The 20101-nt window shown below is 44.0% G+C and overlaps 1 protein-coding gene across 2 annotated transcripts in view; it reads right to left on the minus strand.

The window, feature by feature from the left end:
• PDE3A (phosphodiesterase 3A) overlaps nt 1–19702 on the minus strand; it is a 203298-nt gene extending 183596 nt beyond the window's left edge. Inside the window, exon 1 of one of the 2 annotated variants that reach the window (XM_064734790.1) lies at nt 19312–19702. In XM_064734790.1, the coding sequence (XP_064590860.1) occupies nt 19312–19632 (321 nt within the window). In that variant the 5' untranslated portion in view covers nt 19633–19702. Of the gene's footprint in view, nt 1–8153; nt 8230–19311 lie in introns of those variants that run through there. The other variant, XM_064734800.1, reaches the window with a different exon arrangement.
• Nucleotides 19703–20101: the final 399 nt, after the last annotated feature.

The raw sequence follows: 20101 nt of genomic DNA on the forward strand, positions 1-20101 counted from the left end.
TCAAGTTTCATACACCAAACCTCACATATTTTTAATCATTTGACTTACAGGAAAACTATGAAAATCTCAGTTCTTGTTGCAGCTTATCTCCCCCAGGTGTCACTTACCCCCTTAAAATGTAACTCTGAACAATTCTCGGGCCCAAATTCAACATATTTCTCAGACTCCAAGGAGAAAATGGAGATAAGAATGCACTGCCATAGCCCACTGAGTTTCATCAACTGATCAAGTGGGAATTCTTTCCAATTTCAAGTCTTTCTTAAAGCCTCTGACAGTCACAACAGCTGCTTTATTTCTATGCTGAGCAGAGCAGCATTAACGAGAAAGTTGTTTGCTTTCTTTAAGAGGATTTAGCACAACCATAAAAGAGGACTTTTATGACAGGTCCCACTAACCAGTTCCTTAGTCCTTAACAAAGCAGGGTAGATACAGTTTTGAAAACAAGGCTCCCTTCCCACAAAGTTACCTGGAGGCACCTGACCTATTCCTGCTGACAGTCAGTGCATTCAAAGGTCCCCCCATGGGAAGGATTATCTCCTGCAGTTGATTAGGCAACTTTACAGCTGCCATGCTGAGATTTTTAACAGCAATCCAGTTAGTTCAGAGTGAAATGACAATTAAAAATAAATAAATAAACCAACATGGAGTGACAGGAAGCATTAAAACCCAAGCAGATGAGAACTACTCAGCTGGGCAGCAGGGCATAGCTCAGGTTCTGAGTTGTTGGAATGGCTCCTGAGGTATTGAAAAGTCTTTTTTCCCAGCCCCACGCTGGAAGAAGTAGTCAGGATTCCTTGGCTCTGGTTTAAAAGGTTTTTTCTTTTGGGTTTTTTTTTTATTTTCTCTTATTAAATATATTGTCTTTCTGACCTGCTGAGATCTGTCCAGCAGGTTGGGTTGTGGCACAGTCTCTGCCCTTGGGGTGGTGTTGGCTTTTTATACTAAGAACTAAGTGTACTTTATTTACAATAATTTTCCAATACCTATCACCTATGTTAGACAGTCAGTCTCTACTCTAAACAAATCCAAAAGTGTCACCATCACAGCAAAAGATGAAGGACAAGGAGGAGGACGGGACATGCCCAGATTCTTCCATCTTGCCTCTTGAACCCCCATTCTAAATCACCAAAATTCTACTTTTTCACCCTGTGACACATTGACTATCATTCTATTCAAACTTTTGTGGCTTGTAAATCTTCACACAAAGTTGGCAATTCTTTCTATGGGTTACAATCAAAGGCACAGGTGTTTGTGACTCTGTGCCAAGGTCTCTGAGCCCCCTGCCAGGGTCTCAAGCCACCCAGAGCGGTCAGAGGAATGCCCTGGGTTCTGACAGGGCATAAGGCACAGAACATGCTGTACCTTCACACACCCTTCCCAAAGCTTTTCCTCCTACAGGAGCTCTCTCCCAAGCCCAGTGCTGCTCCCTCACGTGAGCAAGGGTGGCACGGTGCTGCCGTGCCCTTCACACAGCTGTCCCTTATCTGGCTGCTAGGAAACCTCCCTGCACACAAAGTCTAACAAATCCCAGCCACTCCATCTCACTTAGGCCATGTAGCACTCTCTTGGCAGCCATAAAAGCATTAAGTTAACAAGTGGACTTGATAAATCAGCTTTGGAGCCGGGCCAAAATGAAGAGCAATTAGGAGCCTACCTGGAACTTGAACATTATCAGTTACAGGGAAGAAAAGAGGGGAGGAAAAAAAAAAAAGAGTCTGCCAGCAATCATGACTTGGTAATACAAACTAAATAACACAGCACCTCCTGAATCAGAGAAGGGCAACAGTGTAAGAGACACAAGAAATGTGATCTGATCTTGAGCAATCCCCTCTAAGGGCAGGCACCTGGGCTCTGGACTGGGATTAACACTCCACTTTAGGCACTGACTGGAACATAAACGGGGCTTACTGGCTGGGTCTGCACCAAACAGAACAACAGGCACTGCAGATGAATCTGGCCAGCAGCTGGCACAACCCACAGGCAGATGCAGGAAAAATTGGCAGAAACAACTATGGCTTCCTCTAAGAAAAAGTATCTGCACCCACTTGGAAAACTACCCAAAACGCTATTCTGAAAGAACCCTCCACCTCCATGTACAGGGATGAAATTGCCCTACATAGCTTGTTGCAGAACTTTACAACTAGTACTCATAAAAAACCTAACCATGCTTTTCTCCTCTACAAAATAAACAGGAAAAGATGGCAGAAAACCTACAGTTTTCTCTAAGAGAAATTCATCTAGACCCACTTGGACAAATATCTAAAACGCTATTCTAAAACAACCTTCCATGTACAGAGATTAAATTGCCCTACATAGCTTGTTGCAGAACTTTACTGGTATTATTCAGAGAAAAGTTTTCCTCAATATCCAACCAAACTTTTTTCCCCTCTACAAAATAAACAGGAAAAATTTGCAGCAGCAACTGAGTTCCTCTAAGAAAATGCAGGTATCTAGACCCACTTGGAAAAATATCTAAAATGATATTCTGAAAGAACCTCCTATGTACACAGAAGAAATTCCCCCACATAGCTTGTTGCAGAACTTCACTACTACTATTCACAGAAGTTCTCCCCAATATCCAGGCTTTTTTCCTCTACAAAATAAATAGGATGAAAAGAAATCAGCTACCAGCAGACATGGAGCACCCTATTCTTCTCTCGTATCTTCTGACATATCAGAAAATATATGAGATTTGTTCATAGCCATTTCCGCCCTCTAGGCCTCTTAAAGAATGCTGTTTGCATATAAAAAGCAGGGAGGAACTGTAAAGTACCAGAGGAATTCCAGGGGAACTCTGGACTTCCAGGCTTCATCCAGCCAAGACTGGATGTGATGGCAAACAAGGGAACACTGAGAACCACACTTCCCTTCAAAAGGAATTTTATCCACACACATCTGCCCATGGATTTTGCACCAGCCCGAGCCAGCTGGTCTCAGGTAAATCACACAGCTGAAGTGAGGAAGAAGATGGGACAGAAGAACATGGAGCTAATTCATCCCTCCTGATTGAGTATTTCATTTACCTCAAGAAAGGCCAACAAGAGATATTACATCCTACACAAAGAGCTCTCACTTTCCCTCCCTCTCAGCTTCCAAGAATCCCACAGAGATCTAGGACAAGCCTAACTCAGAAGACAGCAGGTCAGGGCTAACAATTTCAGTACACATCTCTGACCCAAGCAAGGAATAACAGTGATTTCTGTGGCTCTCCCACAATGCTATTTAAAATAAAAGTCAACACAGGATTAATCTGTCAGCATATTCATTCCTGGGGGATGCCAAATGCCCTTGTTGCCCATCCAGCTCAGCACAAACTGAATACATGACACACCTCAGAAGGCCAAGCCAGTAGTCTGCACACTGTCCTAAAAGTAAGAAGACCAATACAAATGCTAAGCAAGATTAGCAGAGGGGACACTGATTTGCCACTTAATATTCAAACACCAAAGAAATAAAAGACTGCAATGCTGGCAGCTGTGTGTGGAAGCATCTGACAAAACCACTTAATGATAAAACCTACTGGCCTGAGGAAACATTTTCTTGCAGCATTACTGCTCCCACAAATGACAAAAACGTTCGGGAGCAGAAGTAGAGCATTGGTGAGGATGGAAGCTCTGAAATCTTACCAAGACTTAACAAAAAGAACTATTCCATCTCAGGAACCTGAGGAGCACACAGGGACTCAAATGCAAGATAGCAATTCCCTTTCCTGGCCAACAAGCCATTTGCAGGATATCAATGCCCTCTATGCAGAATGCTTTCCACTGCCTCCAGATCAGGGACAACCTAAGAAAAGTGGAGGTGAGCTGTCTCTCCAGGTTCTAAGCAACAGCTCATGGTGAAGATTTTTACCCTGGCAAACATAAGGAGATATAAATTATCTTCTCATCCAGATAAGAATCTTTTTCCTATTTTCTTCTTCGTTTTGTTGCTGCTTTGATCTTCTGAAATGGTAACAATTTCAGTAGCAGCGCTAACAGCAGGCCTAAAAACTGCACACATCCAAGAAGCAGAGGTAAACAAATAAAGAATAAGGTCTTGCTCTTATCTTCCAGCCCTAAAGGCTAATTTATTGCTTCCTATTTCAAAGCAGTGTGTGGTCACATCAGGAGTGAGCTTGGAATATCATGCTTGCTGGGAAAAATAACACACACATGGAAAAAGTACAAGAAACGTGCATGGATCAGTTAAAGATCTAAAACACAATATCCAAATGAACCAAAGGCTTAGGTCATCACAGTAATAGCTAAAACAAACCAGAACTTTTTTCAGTTACAGATTCAACAGGAACAATATATTACAAATTATTTCCAGGACAAAAAACTCTACCCACATGCAACGAGCACATAAAGGTAGTTTTATTTATAAAAGATTTCTGTGTATACTATGGATTATGCCATAAAGGAAGATGGGTTTTCTAGGCAGAAAATCTTACTGCAGCTGCACAGAGAAAAGCTTGGGCCTTAGCACACATTGAGCATCAAAACTCCTCTCCCAAGGCTGGTATCAAACATGTTATGAAAGAAACTGAATTATGATTCCATGTCTTTGATACAGCTCCTTTCCAGCCCTCACACACTGTAAGTGAAAATTATTTCCCCTTCTTAGTAAACCACTTTGATTATAAGCACCATGTAATATCTTAATATCTATGGACATTTGGAGGCAGTGAAAGATCTCACAGCAAGGCTACCATTAAGTCTTTGCTGAGGAACAAGAGGACACATCTGTGTTTCATTATCTTTGAAATAATTAACTGATTTTTGCATTATCAAAGTGAAAATTATTTTTTTTTCCTACTGTGAGAAAGTTTGGGAAAAGTCTTTAGTAATCTTCTGGAAAAAAAAAAAAAAAAAAAAAAAAAGAAGTCTAGATTAGGCCAGACAAAGAACCAGTTCCCACAAAAGGCATGATGGAGCTATGCCAAATGTTTCTAAGAACAGAGCATTTTTTGGTTGTTTTTTTGGAGCCAAATTTCTTATGCCTCCATTCTCTCTTTTATGGGTATTAATAAGATTTCCACATAAATCTGTCTCTACTTAGTCATCCTCACCACTGTCAGACTCCAGAGCCCTCCAGGAGCAAGGACTGCCAACACAAATGTTTGTGATGTCACCCGAGCCACACCAGCCATGGCCCAGAACAAACAGGCCCAGAAGATGAAAGGTCACCACAACCCTATGGAGGGGCAAAGGATTAAACAATTAATAGATCCAGCATTAGAATTGAGAGGGGAGAGGTGAAATAACAGCAGTAATCACCTCAATGCATTTCTTGATTAACAAATGGAAAAGCAGTGAGCATCTTTCTGCAGTTAATACATGTTGTTAGGACAAACTTCACTAGTGGGAAATTTGGCCTGTGCCCATCTGAAACTGCCTTCCCATGCTCATCTCACATACTGTGACCAGAGCAAACCTGCCTTTGATGTATGGAAATTTCCTCCGAGGCATCAGTGAGTTTTTGCATTCAAGCTTTAACATTTAGAGCCAGCCAACTCTATCATCCCTTAAAATCTGAGGTAGCATCTCCACAGACTGACACCCATTGGTGCATCTCTCTGCTTCAACAAACACACACACATCTATCTCCCCCTACTCTAAAACAATCAAAAGCAAAAGCAAAGAAACAACAACAACATCACCAGATGCTGGCTGAAGGGAAAGTAGTAAGATAAGCTAAGGAAAAAAAAATCATCTCACCAGACAAAACTGCAGTCATTCTTGGGTGGTCACTCACAGACAAGCATCAAACAAATCTAATTCACTTTTCCTAACATGTAAAAGCAGAATCAAGTGCCCAAAGCCCACCCTTGTGTTGTTTGGCCTGTCTTTCATGAGAGAGGAAAGGGGGACCAGATTTGCAGGACTAGAAGATAGGGAATGAGGCAGGAAAAATCAGCTCATTGATGTAAGTATTCCTAGATCAAAAAAACTTTCTGGCCATTCAGAAGAGTGGTACTGAGGAAGCTGTCAACTCAAATCATGTAGCCATCAAGAGCATGACCTTTAAGTTTGCTTTTTATTAAATAAACACATGGAAAAAGAAAACAAACCTGCATACAGCTAAGAAGCTAGATAGCTAAAATTTCATTAAAACCATCTGTGACTGCAGATCCAAGCGTCCAAAAGATAGTGTATGACATAATTATGCTTACAAGCACTGACTCACTGGTTTAGATAGCAATGCATTAAGATCACAGGAAAGATACTCCCTGGGCTATCAAGTTTCTCCCTAAAGTTCTCATCTCCTTAACCTGCTATTATAAATGATTAAGACAACCTGATTTTTACTTTCATCTCAGTTCTAAAAACCTTAACTGAATAAAAGAGCCAGAGCCCCCGGGCCAAGTTCTCATGAGTGCACTGAATGACAGCAAAGGAAGCTGTTTCATCATATCTGAGGATTTTTTGGGCTGGGTTTCTTTCAGTGCATATCAGTCAATTTTGCAATACAGCGACTTCAGCTTAAAAATCAACGTTTTTCTCAGCATGACATTACCACTTGCATTTGAGAAGAGACAACATATAAAGCAGATCTGAACGTGAAATAAGCACATATTATTGCAGCTGGAAGAATTTTACCATTTCTTAAACACAGATAAGTTGCAGTTTCCAAAAGAAAAACAAAATCCAAAGGTCTAAACACGACACCATGTCTAGGCATGACAATATGATAAATATCCAGAATTTTAGATTTTGAGTTTTCAAAAAGTCTGCTCAAGTGGCAGATCACAGCCAGGAAGTCTTAAAGTTCATCTTAAGGATCTTCTTTTTCACCTATGCATAATACAAAAGGAAAAGATCATTCTAGATCCAAGGATGAGGGCAGCTACAATATTGAAATGAAAACCACTGAAACTCTACCTCAGTCACTATTATCACAAGTTCATACTATCCATAGGAACATCACACATTTCAGGGTTAGATTTATACACCACTCACAGCAGAAGAGAAAGCTGAAATAAAGATTGGATAGCTTTGAGAGGAAGGGGATAGACAATCTGTCTTTACTGCTTCACTTAAAAATGCTCAGGAGCTCTCCAAGAAACATTTGTGTTTGCCATCTCTGCCTCACCACAGCAGATGCATCCAGCAAGCCAGGTTGAGATGTCCTCAATTTCAGTTAAGCCCTGGTTCCTCAGATTTCCTCTGAGCTGGCCCTGATTCCAAAATGCCTGGCCAAGAGGAAAGGACCAAGGATCCAAGGCTTGGATCCCTGAGAGGAACTGAAGCTGGAATATGTGATGGAGTGCTGGCACCCCAGTCCAGCTAATTGTTGCGCTGTTAGCCCGTGCTCCTCTGTGACCCTGCTCGACACAAACACAGCAGGCTCAGCAGGAGTCCGCATCCTGGATTCCATGGCCCACAAGTCAGTTTGCAGTCCCAACAAAGCACAGGCAATATTTCTCTTCTCACTGAGCAGATTTCTTACTGTGGTCACTGTAATGAGGCACAAACAGAGCCCATGCTGCCTGGAATGATGAGATTGCACACACCTATGGATACACCTGCCTGCTCCTAAAGGTTTCTTGCTTCTCCACAATCCACAGGAAAGATGAATGCTCTGTAACTCTCAGCAGCAGAAGCCTGCTGGAAAGGTTCAGGCTCCCTTTCCACCCTTATCCCTCTTTTAGCTTCCAAACCATCCTCACATGAAGCACAGCATTAAATCCTTTAATAGAAAATGTTTATTCATTTGCAATTTTTTGTAATCAGTAGACAATTAGGGCTGCGTTTAAGAATGGCACTTACAGACACATTAAGCTGGTTTTAAAAAAAACCAAACCCTCAGTAATGGCATATGAATTAACTTGAAACATTTCAGCTCAACAAAAATGCAGTGACTTTCAGGGAACTGCTTTAATAAACAACAAATATAAACTAGTCCACATCTTCCCAGAGAACTGCTACATAGCAGCAACAACATATCCACTACACCTAACAGGAGTTTTGCCAGGTAAAGCTCATTGTGCTTAGCTGTAAAAATGCAAATCACCTATTTTCTCCAACTGGTCTTATCATACTTCTCACCAGCCAGAGCTCCACACTGAACAATTGTCACAGCACATGTCACAGCTGAAATACCCATAATACACAGAGCGTCAGCACAGAGTTTCAGAAAGCTCAAACCCAAACAAAATAACACCTTACCTCATCAGAAGGCTTCAGGCATCTGCTCATACAGAGTAGCACATTTTCACTCCAGCAGGCTGCAGCATCTGCCCTCCCTGTCCCTCAGGCCAGGCTGTTGTGCCCTGCTGCTGATGCCCTGCACCTGTGTGCCCTCTGTGCCCTGCATGGCTGTTACTGTTAATGCTGCTCACCTGGGGGCACAGCTGGGGCCAATTGGGGATGATGGGGCACAGCTGGGGCCCATTGGGGATGATGGGGCACAGCCCCACCCCAATCACCACTGACTCTGTGCCTACACCTAAAGGAAGCTGTAGTCTCATTTTAGCTTCACACCAAACCTGCAAAATTTATCTTTAATGAACACTTATGAAATTCAGTTTAAACAAGGGAACAAATACACAAACTTGGGATGGCCACACAAATAATTTTAGGAGTTAGTGCAGAAAGCAGATTGTGATTCAGGACATCCAAACTCTCTCCTCTGCTTGCTGCATGACCTCAGACAAGAACGCTGTAATGCTGCTCATTCTCTTAATATTTCTGTACAAACAGCCCCTTCTTTGTGCCCCCAGGAGTGGCTCCAGTTCAGGCTGCACTGGGACCTGCCCAGCTCCTCCTGCCCAGCCAGCCCTGTGCTCCACATCACAGCTGGAGCCAGCAGCAAGGCAGCCCAGGGACACCTGGAAAGCATCTTTATGGCTTTCACCTCTAGAACAGACTTGTGGCACCAGTCTCCAAATTTAACACTGGAATGTATCATTTGTAAGATATATGTGGTAATCTGTTGATTAAAATCACTACTCAAGTGTTTACAAATAATTGCACAACTTGGCATACATTTGCACATCAAGAAAGAAGAAGAAATATTTAAAGAATAGAGTTAAAAGTCAAACAATAGTTGCTAAAGCTTGCATATTAATAAACAAGCCTGCCTGTGGAAACATCAGGAAATATGATTTAATACCCAGAAAGAACCCTGTCATATGTAACTCAGGCTTGTTGACTGTGCTGTCAAAGTCAAGCAAAAACACCATCCCTCTCAACTGCACAATACTAATTTGTGTATATACATACATTCATATATGAACATTTACATAGATGTCAATATGTGTGTGCACACATCTATAAAAACACGCTACAAGGTGTCAGGTGACATTTTCAGCAGCACAACAAATGTTAGCTTTGAATTTCTTTCTTTAAAATAAGAAAAGGAATTGTTAGCTGTTAAAAAAAAATAAATTAAGAAGCTCTCATTGGATTTTAGGATGTGAACACAGCTCCTTCTGCACTAAGGACTGAACTGAAAGGATCACCCAGTTACCCTGGAAGGGCTGAAAACAGCAGAGACAGGAGGAGGTGATTACTAACCTTTACAAAAAGAATTTTAGAAAAATAGTGTTTTTAACAAACCTTCACTTGTTCAACATGAATTTTAAAATAAGAGGCAGGCTGCAGCTCAGCACAAGCATTCCTGTAACAATCCCAGTGACAAATTCCAACTAAAACTCCAGCCACATGAAACATTTTCCCTGTTATCTTGCAATTATAGATGCACCCAAACACGTTGAAGCTCCTTATCAACACAAAATACAGTGATCAGACTTTGCCAAGAGTAACCTATAGTTAGCACTACCAGTACAGCTGAAGAGATGCACCAGAGAATTCAGTGCAGCATCCAATAGGTTTTGCCTTTCAAAGGTGAGTTTTGGGGGAAGGACTTCAGCATTACCAACACAGAAATAGTGGTAGATGCATTGGGGGGTGGGTTTGTAGAGGAAATGAAGCAGCAAAATGGAAATCCCAGTTAGATCTGTCTGCTGGTGAGCTCAAACACGCATCAATAAGAAAAAAAGAAAAGGAGAAAAGGGGAAGAGAAGCCAGGAAGGGAAAGAGAAGAAAGAAAACAAAAGGGAAAAAAATTCTCTCAAAAGCACTTGAAAGTGCATTCACAGAGGCAAGGGTAGACAGTACACAAGGCTGTGCAGCCCTTTTTAATCTCCACTTTCACACACAGCTCTGCACCTTTCCACAGCTGTCATCTCAACTGAGAGTCAATACTCCAGCACAGATGGGGTTTCACAAGTTTTACTCTGCAGGCAACAAAAAGCTTGGGAGAGCATATCTAGATTTCTGCCCACAAAGTGGAGTAAAACTTGCTTGGATGTGGCTTTTCAGCCCATGCACAGCCCTCAGCCACATTTCAAGGTAAATTTGGGGTGTATGTATTTGCCAAGAATCAGTATTTTCACCTAACATCAGTAACAAAACAGATGAATGGTCTGCCTCTCCTTTACAGCATTGAACACAAACATGCGTGGATTTATTTAAAACCATACAGTAAAAGTGGAAGAGACTCCAAGTATCTGTAGTCCAGGGTGAGGAGCAATTTAGGTTATGGCTGGTGCCTGGCAGCAGCTCCAGCACACAGAGATGCCAGCAAGGTATCATCAACCTGCTGGGAGTGCAATAGTTCAAAAAACAATTAACCTTCACCGCTCAAATACTCCATTCTTTCCCTGTCTGGAATTCATTTCACAACTGTGCTTATGGACAAATTTACTGAGAAATCAGTCAGAAGGATGCTGCTCAGAATAAGTAATGTTCAGTTTTGAAGTTCAGTTATAACTGATCCCCCACAGTATTATGATTTACTCAAAGACAACCAGGAACAAGAAGCTTTTTTAAAACAAAAAGTAAACCCATCAACCCTCAGTGACTTGATCCTCAAAACACAGCAACAGTTTTCCAGCAGGCATCATCCTATTTATATTTCCCACAGCTTTTAATGAAGCTGAGATATTTCTAAGAGGACCAACCAGTCTGAGAGGAAGAGTTGCTTTTTTTAAAGTGTCAGCAGGGAGTGCCTCAGGACTTCAGCAGCCATCAAAAAAAGCATCATGAGAATATTTGAAAAGCACCACTCCTACAGAGTTAGGCAGACAAAAATCTCATTAAAAAAAAACAAAAAACAACAAAATGACGCAGAATGTAATTTTATTTTACTTTAAAATCCAAACCAAAGCATAAATCTTGGTACCAAACAAAGCCAACTCCAGCAACCTACAAAATACAAAAGTCAAATAAACCACTTTAACCCCACATATTTTACTGGAGGATTGGGGGTGTTAGCCAAGGAGGCCTCAGCTATGCTCTGAGCTATTTCTGATATGTGGAGGTTTTGTAATTTTCCAGCCTTCTGCAGGGGCAGGAGGAGAGCCTTTAACTGTATTGATGCCCATAAATATCTTCTCCCTAATTTTTTTTCAGTAGTTAATTGCAGTAAAAGTACAGAGAGTTGTGCAGTGATAGGTCCAGATACAGCAGTACAGTCACTAAAGCACAGAGTGAGCAAATGGGAACTGTCTTCCTAACTAGTATCAGATTTAGAAAAAAAAAAAAAAACAAACAAACAGTTTTTCTAATCCCCAAACTGTTTGGCATCAGAAACTTCACACATTTCAATAACTAATAAATACAAATGTCTAAGCTGGAAGAACTTCGTTCGTACCTTGCGGCATGCACGTGTTTTCCATGATCAGTGTCTATTTCTATCTCATACAATCAGACTTCTTCATAGCAGCTTAAAAAGAAAAGGTTTGGGGGGAATTTGTTCGGAGGTTTGGGGGGAGTTTTTGAGGTCTGGGGATGGGTTTGTTTTGGTTTGTTTTCCAGATTCCTTTCTATTCATTTTTAGGCAAACTCATCAATACCCCTCAGTCAGATCAGGTTTTATGTACAATTTCAGTCCCTTCTCAGATGAGGCTCAGAAGTTTGGGCTATCTGTGGATCCTAATGGTTCTGTATGTCTGACCCAAACTTGATACACCAGTCCATACCATGCCTTCACTAACCCAATTTCATTTTAAAACCTCCCGCACACAAAACCTTTTCAGTGACCAGCACTGAAGTGACCAGCACATTTCCAGTGGCCAGCTGACACAAAATCCTTTTCTTGACAGGTTCAATAATGAACAATGCCATTTCACTGACCAAACTCTTATAACCACCAGTATCGTCCCTGTGCCCCATATTTTCCCTTCTGCTCAGCAGCCCTTGAGGTGGCACTATGAAAACATCCATCCATGTTCAACAGTAGTGAAGGACCATTTGTCCCATCAGCGCATCACACAGAATCACAGACAGGCTGGGCTTGGAAGGCACCTCTGGAGATGTTCTAGTCCAACCCTTCTGCCCAGCAGGCTCACCCGGAGCAGGAGACACAGTGGTGGCCAGGCAGGTTTGGATCTCCCCAGAGGAGGTTCTCCAGCCTCTCTGGGCAGCTGTTCCAGTGCTCAGTGCTTCTGGCTCACATTCAGGTGGAGCTGGCTGTGTTTCAGTTTGTGCCCCTGCTCTGGCACTGGGCTCTGGTCACTCACCCTTCAGACATGTGGGTGCACTGATAAGATCCCTCTCAATCATCTTTTCTCCAGGCTAAACAGGCCCAGCTTTCCCAGCCTTTCCTCCCAGGAGAGATGCTGCAGTCCCCTCATCATCCCTAGAGCCCTGTGCTGAACCTCCCCCAGCAGTTCCTTGTCCTTCTTGCTCTGAGGAGCCCAGAATGAGACAGCGAGCCGCAGCTGTGGCCTCGGCAGGGCAGAGGACAGGGGGACATCCTGCTTTTCAGGCGGCATCTCCAGTTCCATTTATAAATGCTACACAGAGTCAGGACGTTCTGCACCGGGCCGTGCCACCGCTGGAGCGGCAGCGGCGGGGCAGCTCCGGCACGGGCTGAGTTAAGGACCACGGACAGATTTTGTGGATGATGCTCCGTGCCCGGCTTGGCTCTCGTGCCCTCTAGGGGGCCGCGCCCGCCAGCGCCGGCACCGCCCGCCCGCCGCGGCAGCGACCGGAGCCGCCCTCATCACCACCACCATCATCATCACCACCACCACCATCATCATCATCACCAGCGCCACGAGGCACTCGCGACAATGACATGCACACACACACAGGGAGAAGAAAAGCGGCTCAAACCCTTCATTCAAAATAAATAAATAAATACAAACATACATAAAAGAAGCCAAACCGGCTCAAACCCTTCATTATAAATAAATATATAAATAAATAAATACATACATTAAATAAGCCAAAGCGGCTCAAACCCTTCATTACAAATAAATAAATAAATAAATAATCGAAGCCAAAGCTTGACAAAGGGGTAGAGCACATCCTCTCCCCCCAGCCCCAGCAAATCTCCAAAAGCCGCTCAAAGCCTTCATAAAAAATAAATAAATAAATAAATAAACTAGAGGCCAAAGCTTGACAAAGGGGTAGAGCACATCCTCTCCCTGCAGCCCCAGTGAATCTCCAAAAGCAGCTCAGAAGGAAAAGCGCTGATATTCCACCCACAACTTAAAACTCAGACAGATATCACATTTCATGATATTTTTTTTATTACTTACAATATAAAGAATTGATGCTACCACTTGGAGCAGGGCTTAAAGCAAAACTTGCAGCAGGACTTAGAGCGAGACAACTTGAACACAAAAAAACTCCACGAACAAACAAAAAGCAACAAAACCCCACAAACACACACACACACAAAAAAGACAACCAACTAAAAAAAAAAAAAAAACCAGGGAAAAAAATAAAACAAGAAAACCAACCCCACGACCTTCCTCCTGAAACCTGAAAAACTACATAGTCCAAGTGAGAGGTGTGACACCCTGACTAACACAGAAGAGACTTTCAGGAAAGTGCTTGGTAATTGATGAAAAACTTCTTCAAAACCAAGCAGAGGAAAAAAAAATTAAAAATCCCTCCACAAAGTAAAACACGGCTTCCACTTTGTTATCTGAATCTGTACATTTCTTTCCTTATCTGTGAAGGGATATGCTCCAAGCTGTACATCTTCCATCAGATTGCCTGGGTAAATCACAGCAACTGCCTCAAAGCTTTACTTGCAGCAGTGTTCCTTTCATTCTCAAATAGTTCAGGAGGCAGTCAGTTCATCCCCATTCCAAGCCCTGCGGTTTGCAGACACCAGAACCCAGCAAACCTTTTCACTTACAGGCTGAGATTATTTCTTTATATTACTTTTTTTTAAAAAAAAGCCCAAGCACTATTCCTTCTATTTGCAACACTCAGTCTCCCACAAAAAACAGCTGGAATGCAAGAACACTAGCAGCAGATTAGGAGAAATTCATACAAATGTCACAGTTAACGTCCAAAACATCATGTGTCACTGTTTTTCCCCTCCAACCCCCAACAAGCTTCTCAAAACACATTTCATACACAGGGTCACTGTTCTGGCTGTTTATTTAATTAACATGACAACCCAGAGTACACAGGATTTCTTTCAGTTCCCCAGCTTTGCATTTTCACACTTCAGGCAGAAAGAGCAGAAAGTCACTACTGTACTTTACTTTTTAGCCAATATACCGTAATATACATTTCTTGATTTAACCAATTGACAAAAATAGAATCTAAGCCCTTGGTGAGAGTCTCAGCAACAGTTTTAACATTTTTGCGAGGCTGAAAGAGAAATGAAAAAACCCAAGTGGAGCAGGTTTGCGTAAATGAAGCCATGCAAAAGAAAATAAAGCATTACGTCTGGAATCCCTGGGTGATTTTTCCTGGAGCCTTTCTTTAATATTTTACATGATTGTGTTTCAGCAAGTCACCAGATGCCACCCCATTTAGAATTATAACTCTTCAGTATTCCTTAGTTTTTAGTGACCTAAATGGCAATGCCATTAAATCTTATCGGAGTAATTACAGCTCAATAAACCCTATTAGGAGGAGGTACACGGTATATAAAACCTCACATCTAATAGACACAAAGTTCAGTAGCTAAATTCAATCTGCCAGTCCCCTCTAAAATTTTAAATTTCTCTATGTTACACCCCGATCGCTCCCATTTTCAGGCCAGAGCACAGGATCTGTATTAATAAAAATTGGTTATAATATAAGGGAACATTTCTCTACTTTTTAAGGTAAAATGAGGAAGAACCAACAAAGGGGAAGAAGTAACATATTCCTGGCACTACCAAAGCTGTCACTATATCAAACAATGAGAAGAGATAAAGCTTTAAGTTTTCCCTTGGAAACAAAAAAGGAAAACTGACAAATACATTTCTTTTTCTCCACTGTTTCTTAGATCTTATCACTGCAGAGATATCTTTGGCCATGTGAACTGTTACAGGATTGTCTTCTCAACTCCAGAGACAGGCAGTGATAACGACAGTCCTGCACACAACTTTCCCAGGCTGGGGCTGGGAACAGGCAGGGTTACTACACAGAACCCCATGAAAAACAGTCAATTGAGGAAAAAACCCACTGCTGATGCTGAAGGAAGGTAGACGAGTCTGGCACCAAGTTACCAGCCTGAAAAAATAGGAGAAAAGGGATGGGGAAAATGCAGCAGAATAAAACAAGTCTCAAAGCAACAGAAAATAAGTGATAGACCCTCAGATGTCCCTCAGGAAGGCAAAGAGCTTTCTTCTTCTCCTGCTGCCCAGAACAGAAATACATAAAGAAAACAGAAATAAAAGCAAAAGAGAAATACATAAGGAAAATGGGCAGAAAATCTGTCTGCCTTTGGAGGAAGGGCTCATGGGCAGGAGTTTGTACGTGGAGCAGCCGGCCTGGCAGTGGGGACATGGGAGAAGCTCCTCCACCAGGACTCAGCACCTTCTCTCACACAGGGCTGTGTCACCCTCTAGTTGGGGAACCAGAAAATCCTTCAGACTGTGTGCTGGACCCCTACCATCTCCTGACTAAGGTAAAAAAAATAAATCCTGCAAAAGCAAATCACACTATTTGCAGCAGCTGCAAATAACGCATACTTGTAATAAATCCAAGGTAGCCGAAAGCTTCCCTAAACAAAACAAACAAGCAAAGCTTGAAAGCAAAATCAGGAGTGTTCAGCATGGTTTAGATTTGCCCAGCTACAACCTCCTGTGCAGCATTCTACCCACCAAGGCAAAATCATCCCCTTGGACTGCTGTATGTCTAGATTAACACATCATCAGAGGCACAAGCCTCAGAGCACATGGGCATTATAATGTTTGAATGGGAAAAAACAACACATACAACACATTTCTGCTCCCCTCCCTATGCCCACCAACCTCCTCTCTGCACTTTTAGGAAGAGATAAAAATGTTTGCAAAAACCTGGAGAAAAAAATCCAAAAGCCATCTTCTTAGTGGTGCTTTTGCATTTACTGAAAAAAAGAAAAAAAAAGGCATTTCTTCATTCATTCATTCGCTGTCTTATCCATCCATTCACAATTTTGCTCTGCATCCTCTTTCAAATCTGGCTGAGTGAGCCCTCAAGGAGCAGCCTTGATGAAATCACAGGCAGACAAGACTCAGCTGGGAGCAAGATCAGGCACACACTCCTCAGTGAGAGCCACACTCACACCAGGCTGGAAGCTTGTAATCCAAAGACTTGGCCCAAGTTGGGAAAGAGAAAGATCATATACAAAAAGCAACCTCAAAAAGCATAGAATTAAACTGAAAATGGGGCAAGAGCACTTTTAGCAACAACAGAAGGTTGCATCACGGTACCATTTCAATTCTGGATGGTGGCATTTTAAATGGAAGTTTTTCTTTTCAAATTCCTTTTGGAAGTGATAAGATGCTAACACAAGGTGTGGTAATACAGTATCCATGTTGTCAGTTTGCAACTCCTGGTACTGTCCTTTACAATGCCGCACAGATTCACCTTCAAATTCTAGTAGAGAAGAATTCAGATTAAAATTGAGATGTGTGTGACTAAATAAGAAAAATTCAGAAATTCTAACTTTCATAGAATCTCGTATTAACAGAAAGAGTCAGATATGAAGGGAATTGAATTCTGGAAAAACAAAAGCTCAATTAAGTGCTCAGCAATAGGAAAGGTTACACGGGAGGTGATGGGAAAGATCATTAAAACTTTGCCTAATGTTACTCACGAAATTCAAGTACGTGTTTCAAAGCAATAAAGTGGATCTATTTCCTGATGAAAACTATTGGCAGCTCATAGATGTACAAACAAGACCAGAAACATCCAGAGGATGTTTTTTAAAAACAGAGGGGCAAGAGAAGGCCTGGTTTTCTTTCAAAGCCCTTATGTCTATTTTTAACATGTTATATTTTAAAACTGTCCTAAAGAAAAACATTTACCTATACTTTCTTTAAGTCTACAGGGAGCTGTTTTTTGCTATAAACATAAACTGTGTTTGCTGTAAGAGAGTCCCACTCTCCCATAATTTCTTCAAGGTCCTTACAGAGCTTTATTTCAATTTTTCAATTTTCACTCACGCTAGGATTTATTTAAGAGCTTTTAGGGAGAGAAGTTCACATACACACAACCACACTGTGCTAAAAAAAAAAAACAAACACAGAAAGTCTCCCCAAACTCCAAAGTTATCATCCATTTCTAATCACATAGAGACACAAGCAATACCAGATCTCACTACTGATTAATAATGAGTGAGAACAAAAGAAAGAGAAATTTGCCAAAATCCTGCAGTGGGTGAAGGGAACAGTTGCAGGTAACTCCAGGCAAGCTCCACAGCCTGGAAGTGGGAATTGCTTGGGGCAAAGCTGGCCACTGTCCCCAGGTAATGCACCAGCAGGGAGGGAAAACGAGTCTGCCTTGTTATCCATCATCAGTCCAACCTCCTGGTACATGCAGGAGATTTGAAGTTCCTCCATGAGAGAAGACAAGGACCATGGTCACTGAGTCCTGTCTCCGAATGATTACATTTAGAGATGTTAACTAAAAGGCTGCATTTATTGGAAGTGTGAAAGCAAGTGGAAAACATGTTTAAGACCTTACAAATGATTATTGTAAGAAACCACCAGAAATGCCTAGCTTCACCAAGTAAGCATAAACAGTTTTAATTTTGTGCCTTATTGTACTTACAAATTACTCTTACACCATTGCCTCTCAGTTCCTGCTAAAGTCAGAACTCGGTCAGTTTTCTACTTTTTCACACTGTATTTGTCTGTGGTAAATATTTACTTTACCTAAACAAAACTGTTAAATAAATAAGTACGTTTGTTGTAAAACAAGTCTCAAGTATGTAAGGTTGTCAGGAGCTCTTCTAAGAAATGTCAATACCAACCACAAAGGGATGTAATCAAACAGTTTCCAGAAACACACCAGCCACCCACACCATATAGTTAGATATAGCCATTACTTGGAAAATACTTTGCTGCTTATCCAGCAAGCTACCTGAAAGAAAACCTTAGGTGTATGACAACACGCTTCACTTGATCACAGCCACAGAATCCTTTTCAACACTAGTTGAAAAAGAAAACTTAACACAGTTTGATACTTATTTCCCCCCCAGGTTTCCCTTTCCACTGCTCAGCAGAAGTTGCACTGACTTTCAAGACATCCAAGTGTCAAGTAATATTTTTGTGGGGCAATCTTAAATCTCAAAACAACTGATAAACCCTTCAAGCGCAGAACCAAGCCCACTTTGTGTCCGTGTCAGGGCTCTACACAGCTGTGCAGTAAAGATACCGGTGCCTGATTGCTTCTTCCTCCAGCTTTTTTGAGGTGTGCATTGAAACGAACGCTTCTCTGGTAATAAAGTTCTCACTCAGCCATTCCAATCACAGCCTCGCAGAGGAAACAAAGTTGAGATAAATCGCGTGTGCCTCGCACCGGTTCCCACAGCCAGGGCAGAGCCGGAGCTATTGATTACAGCACGGGAACAGCGCTGGGGAGGCAAAGTGCAAAGACGAGCCTGGGCTACCGCCCCGATAAGGGACTTCTCCCACCGCGGACAGCCGAGCTGCTCGGCTCACACACGCACACACCCCTTTCGAGCTTAAAGCAAGTTTTAAAAGGCTGAGGTACCTTTCTAGGAAACTACAGCTTTGAAACAGCGGGGTTCCTACGTGATGCTGGGAAACCCGAGGGCTGCGTTCGGGGCAGGCTCCCACCGGCTCCGGGAGCCCAGCGGGCACCGTGCACCCCAGCCCTCCCTCTGCCAGCTTTAGGAAAAGCCGGCGCCGGCCACAGCTGTAAGGGAAAAGCACACCCCGAGCCCTCTGCCTGGTCCGGAGAGCCCGGCTTCAGCCCGGCTTGCCCCGGCCCCGTGCCGAGGCGTCCCGGGGCTCTCCGCGCCGAGCCGGGCAAAGCCGGCACCGTGCGCGGCCTCCCCGGCCAGGAGCGGCTCCTCCGCCGCCGCCGGGACCCCCGGCAAAGTTTGGAACCCGTCTCCCCGCAGCCCTACCTGCTCCCGGGGGATGCAGGGCAGCGAGGTCCTCCGGTGGGTCTTGTTGCCGCTGCCGCCGCCGCCCGACATCTCGGGGGAGATCATGGAGCTGGACCGCCGCCGCCGCCTGAGCACCGGGGCTTCGTCCGCGGCCGGGGGGGCGGCGGGAGGCTCGGCCAGCGGGGCGGCCCGCCGCGGGGGCCAGAGCCGGTCGGCGTAGCCGGCCAGAAGGATGCCCAGCAGCCCCAGCAGGTAGGCCAGGTAGGGCCGCCAGGACGCCGGGACCCTCTCCAAGGCGACGAGGGACGTGGTCTTGGCCGCGCTAGTCACGGCGAGCATGAGGACGCCCTGCCTCAGCTTCAGCACCAGCCATGTCACGGCGGCCAGGCAGCTCAGCACCACCCCCGTGGCGGCGAGGGAGAGCAAGTGATCCTCCTCCTCCTCCTCCCCCGCCGCCAGCGCCGTCTGCGCCACCGCTTCCCCCCCGCAGCAGGCGGCCAGCAGCAGCAGCAGCAGCGCCGCCGCCCGCGGCCGCACGCCGCCCCGCACCGGGCAGCGCCCCGCGCCCGAGGAGGCGCCAGCCGGGCACAGGGGCACCGCGCCGGGCGGCACCCGGCCCCAGCGCCGCTCCCCCCGCGCCAGCCTCACCGCCGGGGCCGGCAGCGCCGAGAGGGAGCCGCCGCTCAGCGCCGAGCAAAGTTTCCGGCGGCGCCGGGGCTCCCGCGGCGGCGGCGCGGTCCGGGCGGGCGCCCCTCGCTCCGCCGCTGCCGCCGGGCTCCGCTCCTCCATGGGCTCGGTGGGCTCCCCT

Source organism: Zonotrichia leucophrys, chromosome 1A, assembly GCF_028769735.1.
Source record: "Zonotrichia leucophrys gambelii isolate GWCS_2022_RI chromosome 1A, RI_Zleu_2.0, whole genome shotgun sequence".
NCBI classification, from domain to species: domain Eukaryota; kingdom Metazoa; phylum Chordata; class Aves; order Passeriformes; family Passerellidae; genus Zonotrichia; species Zonotrichia leucophrys.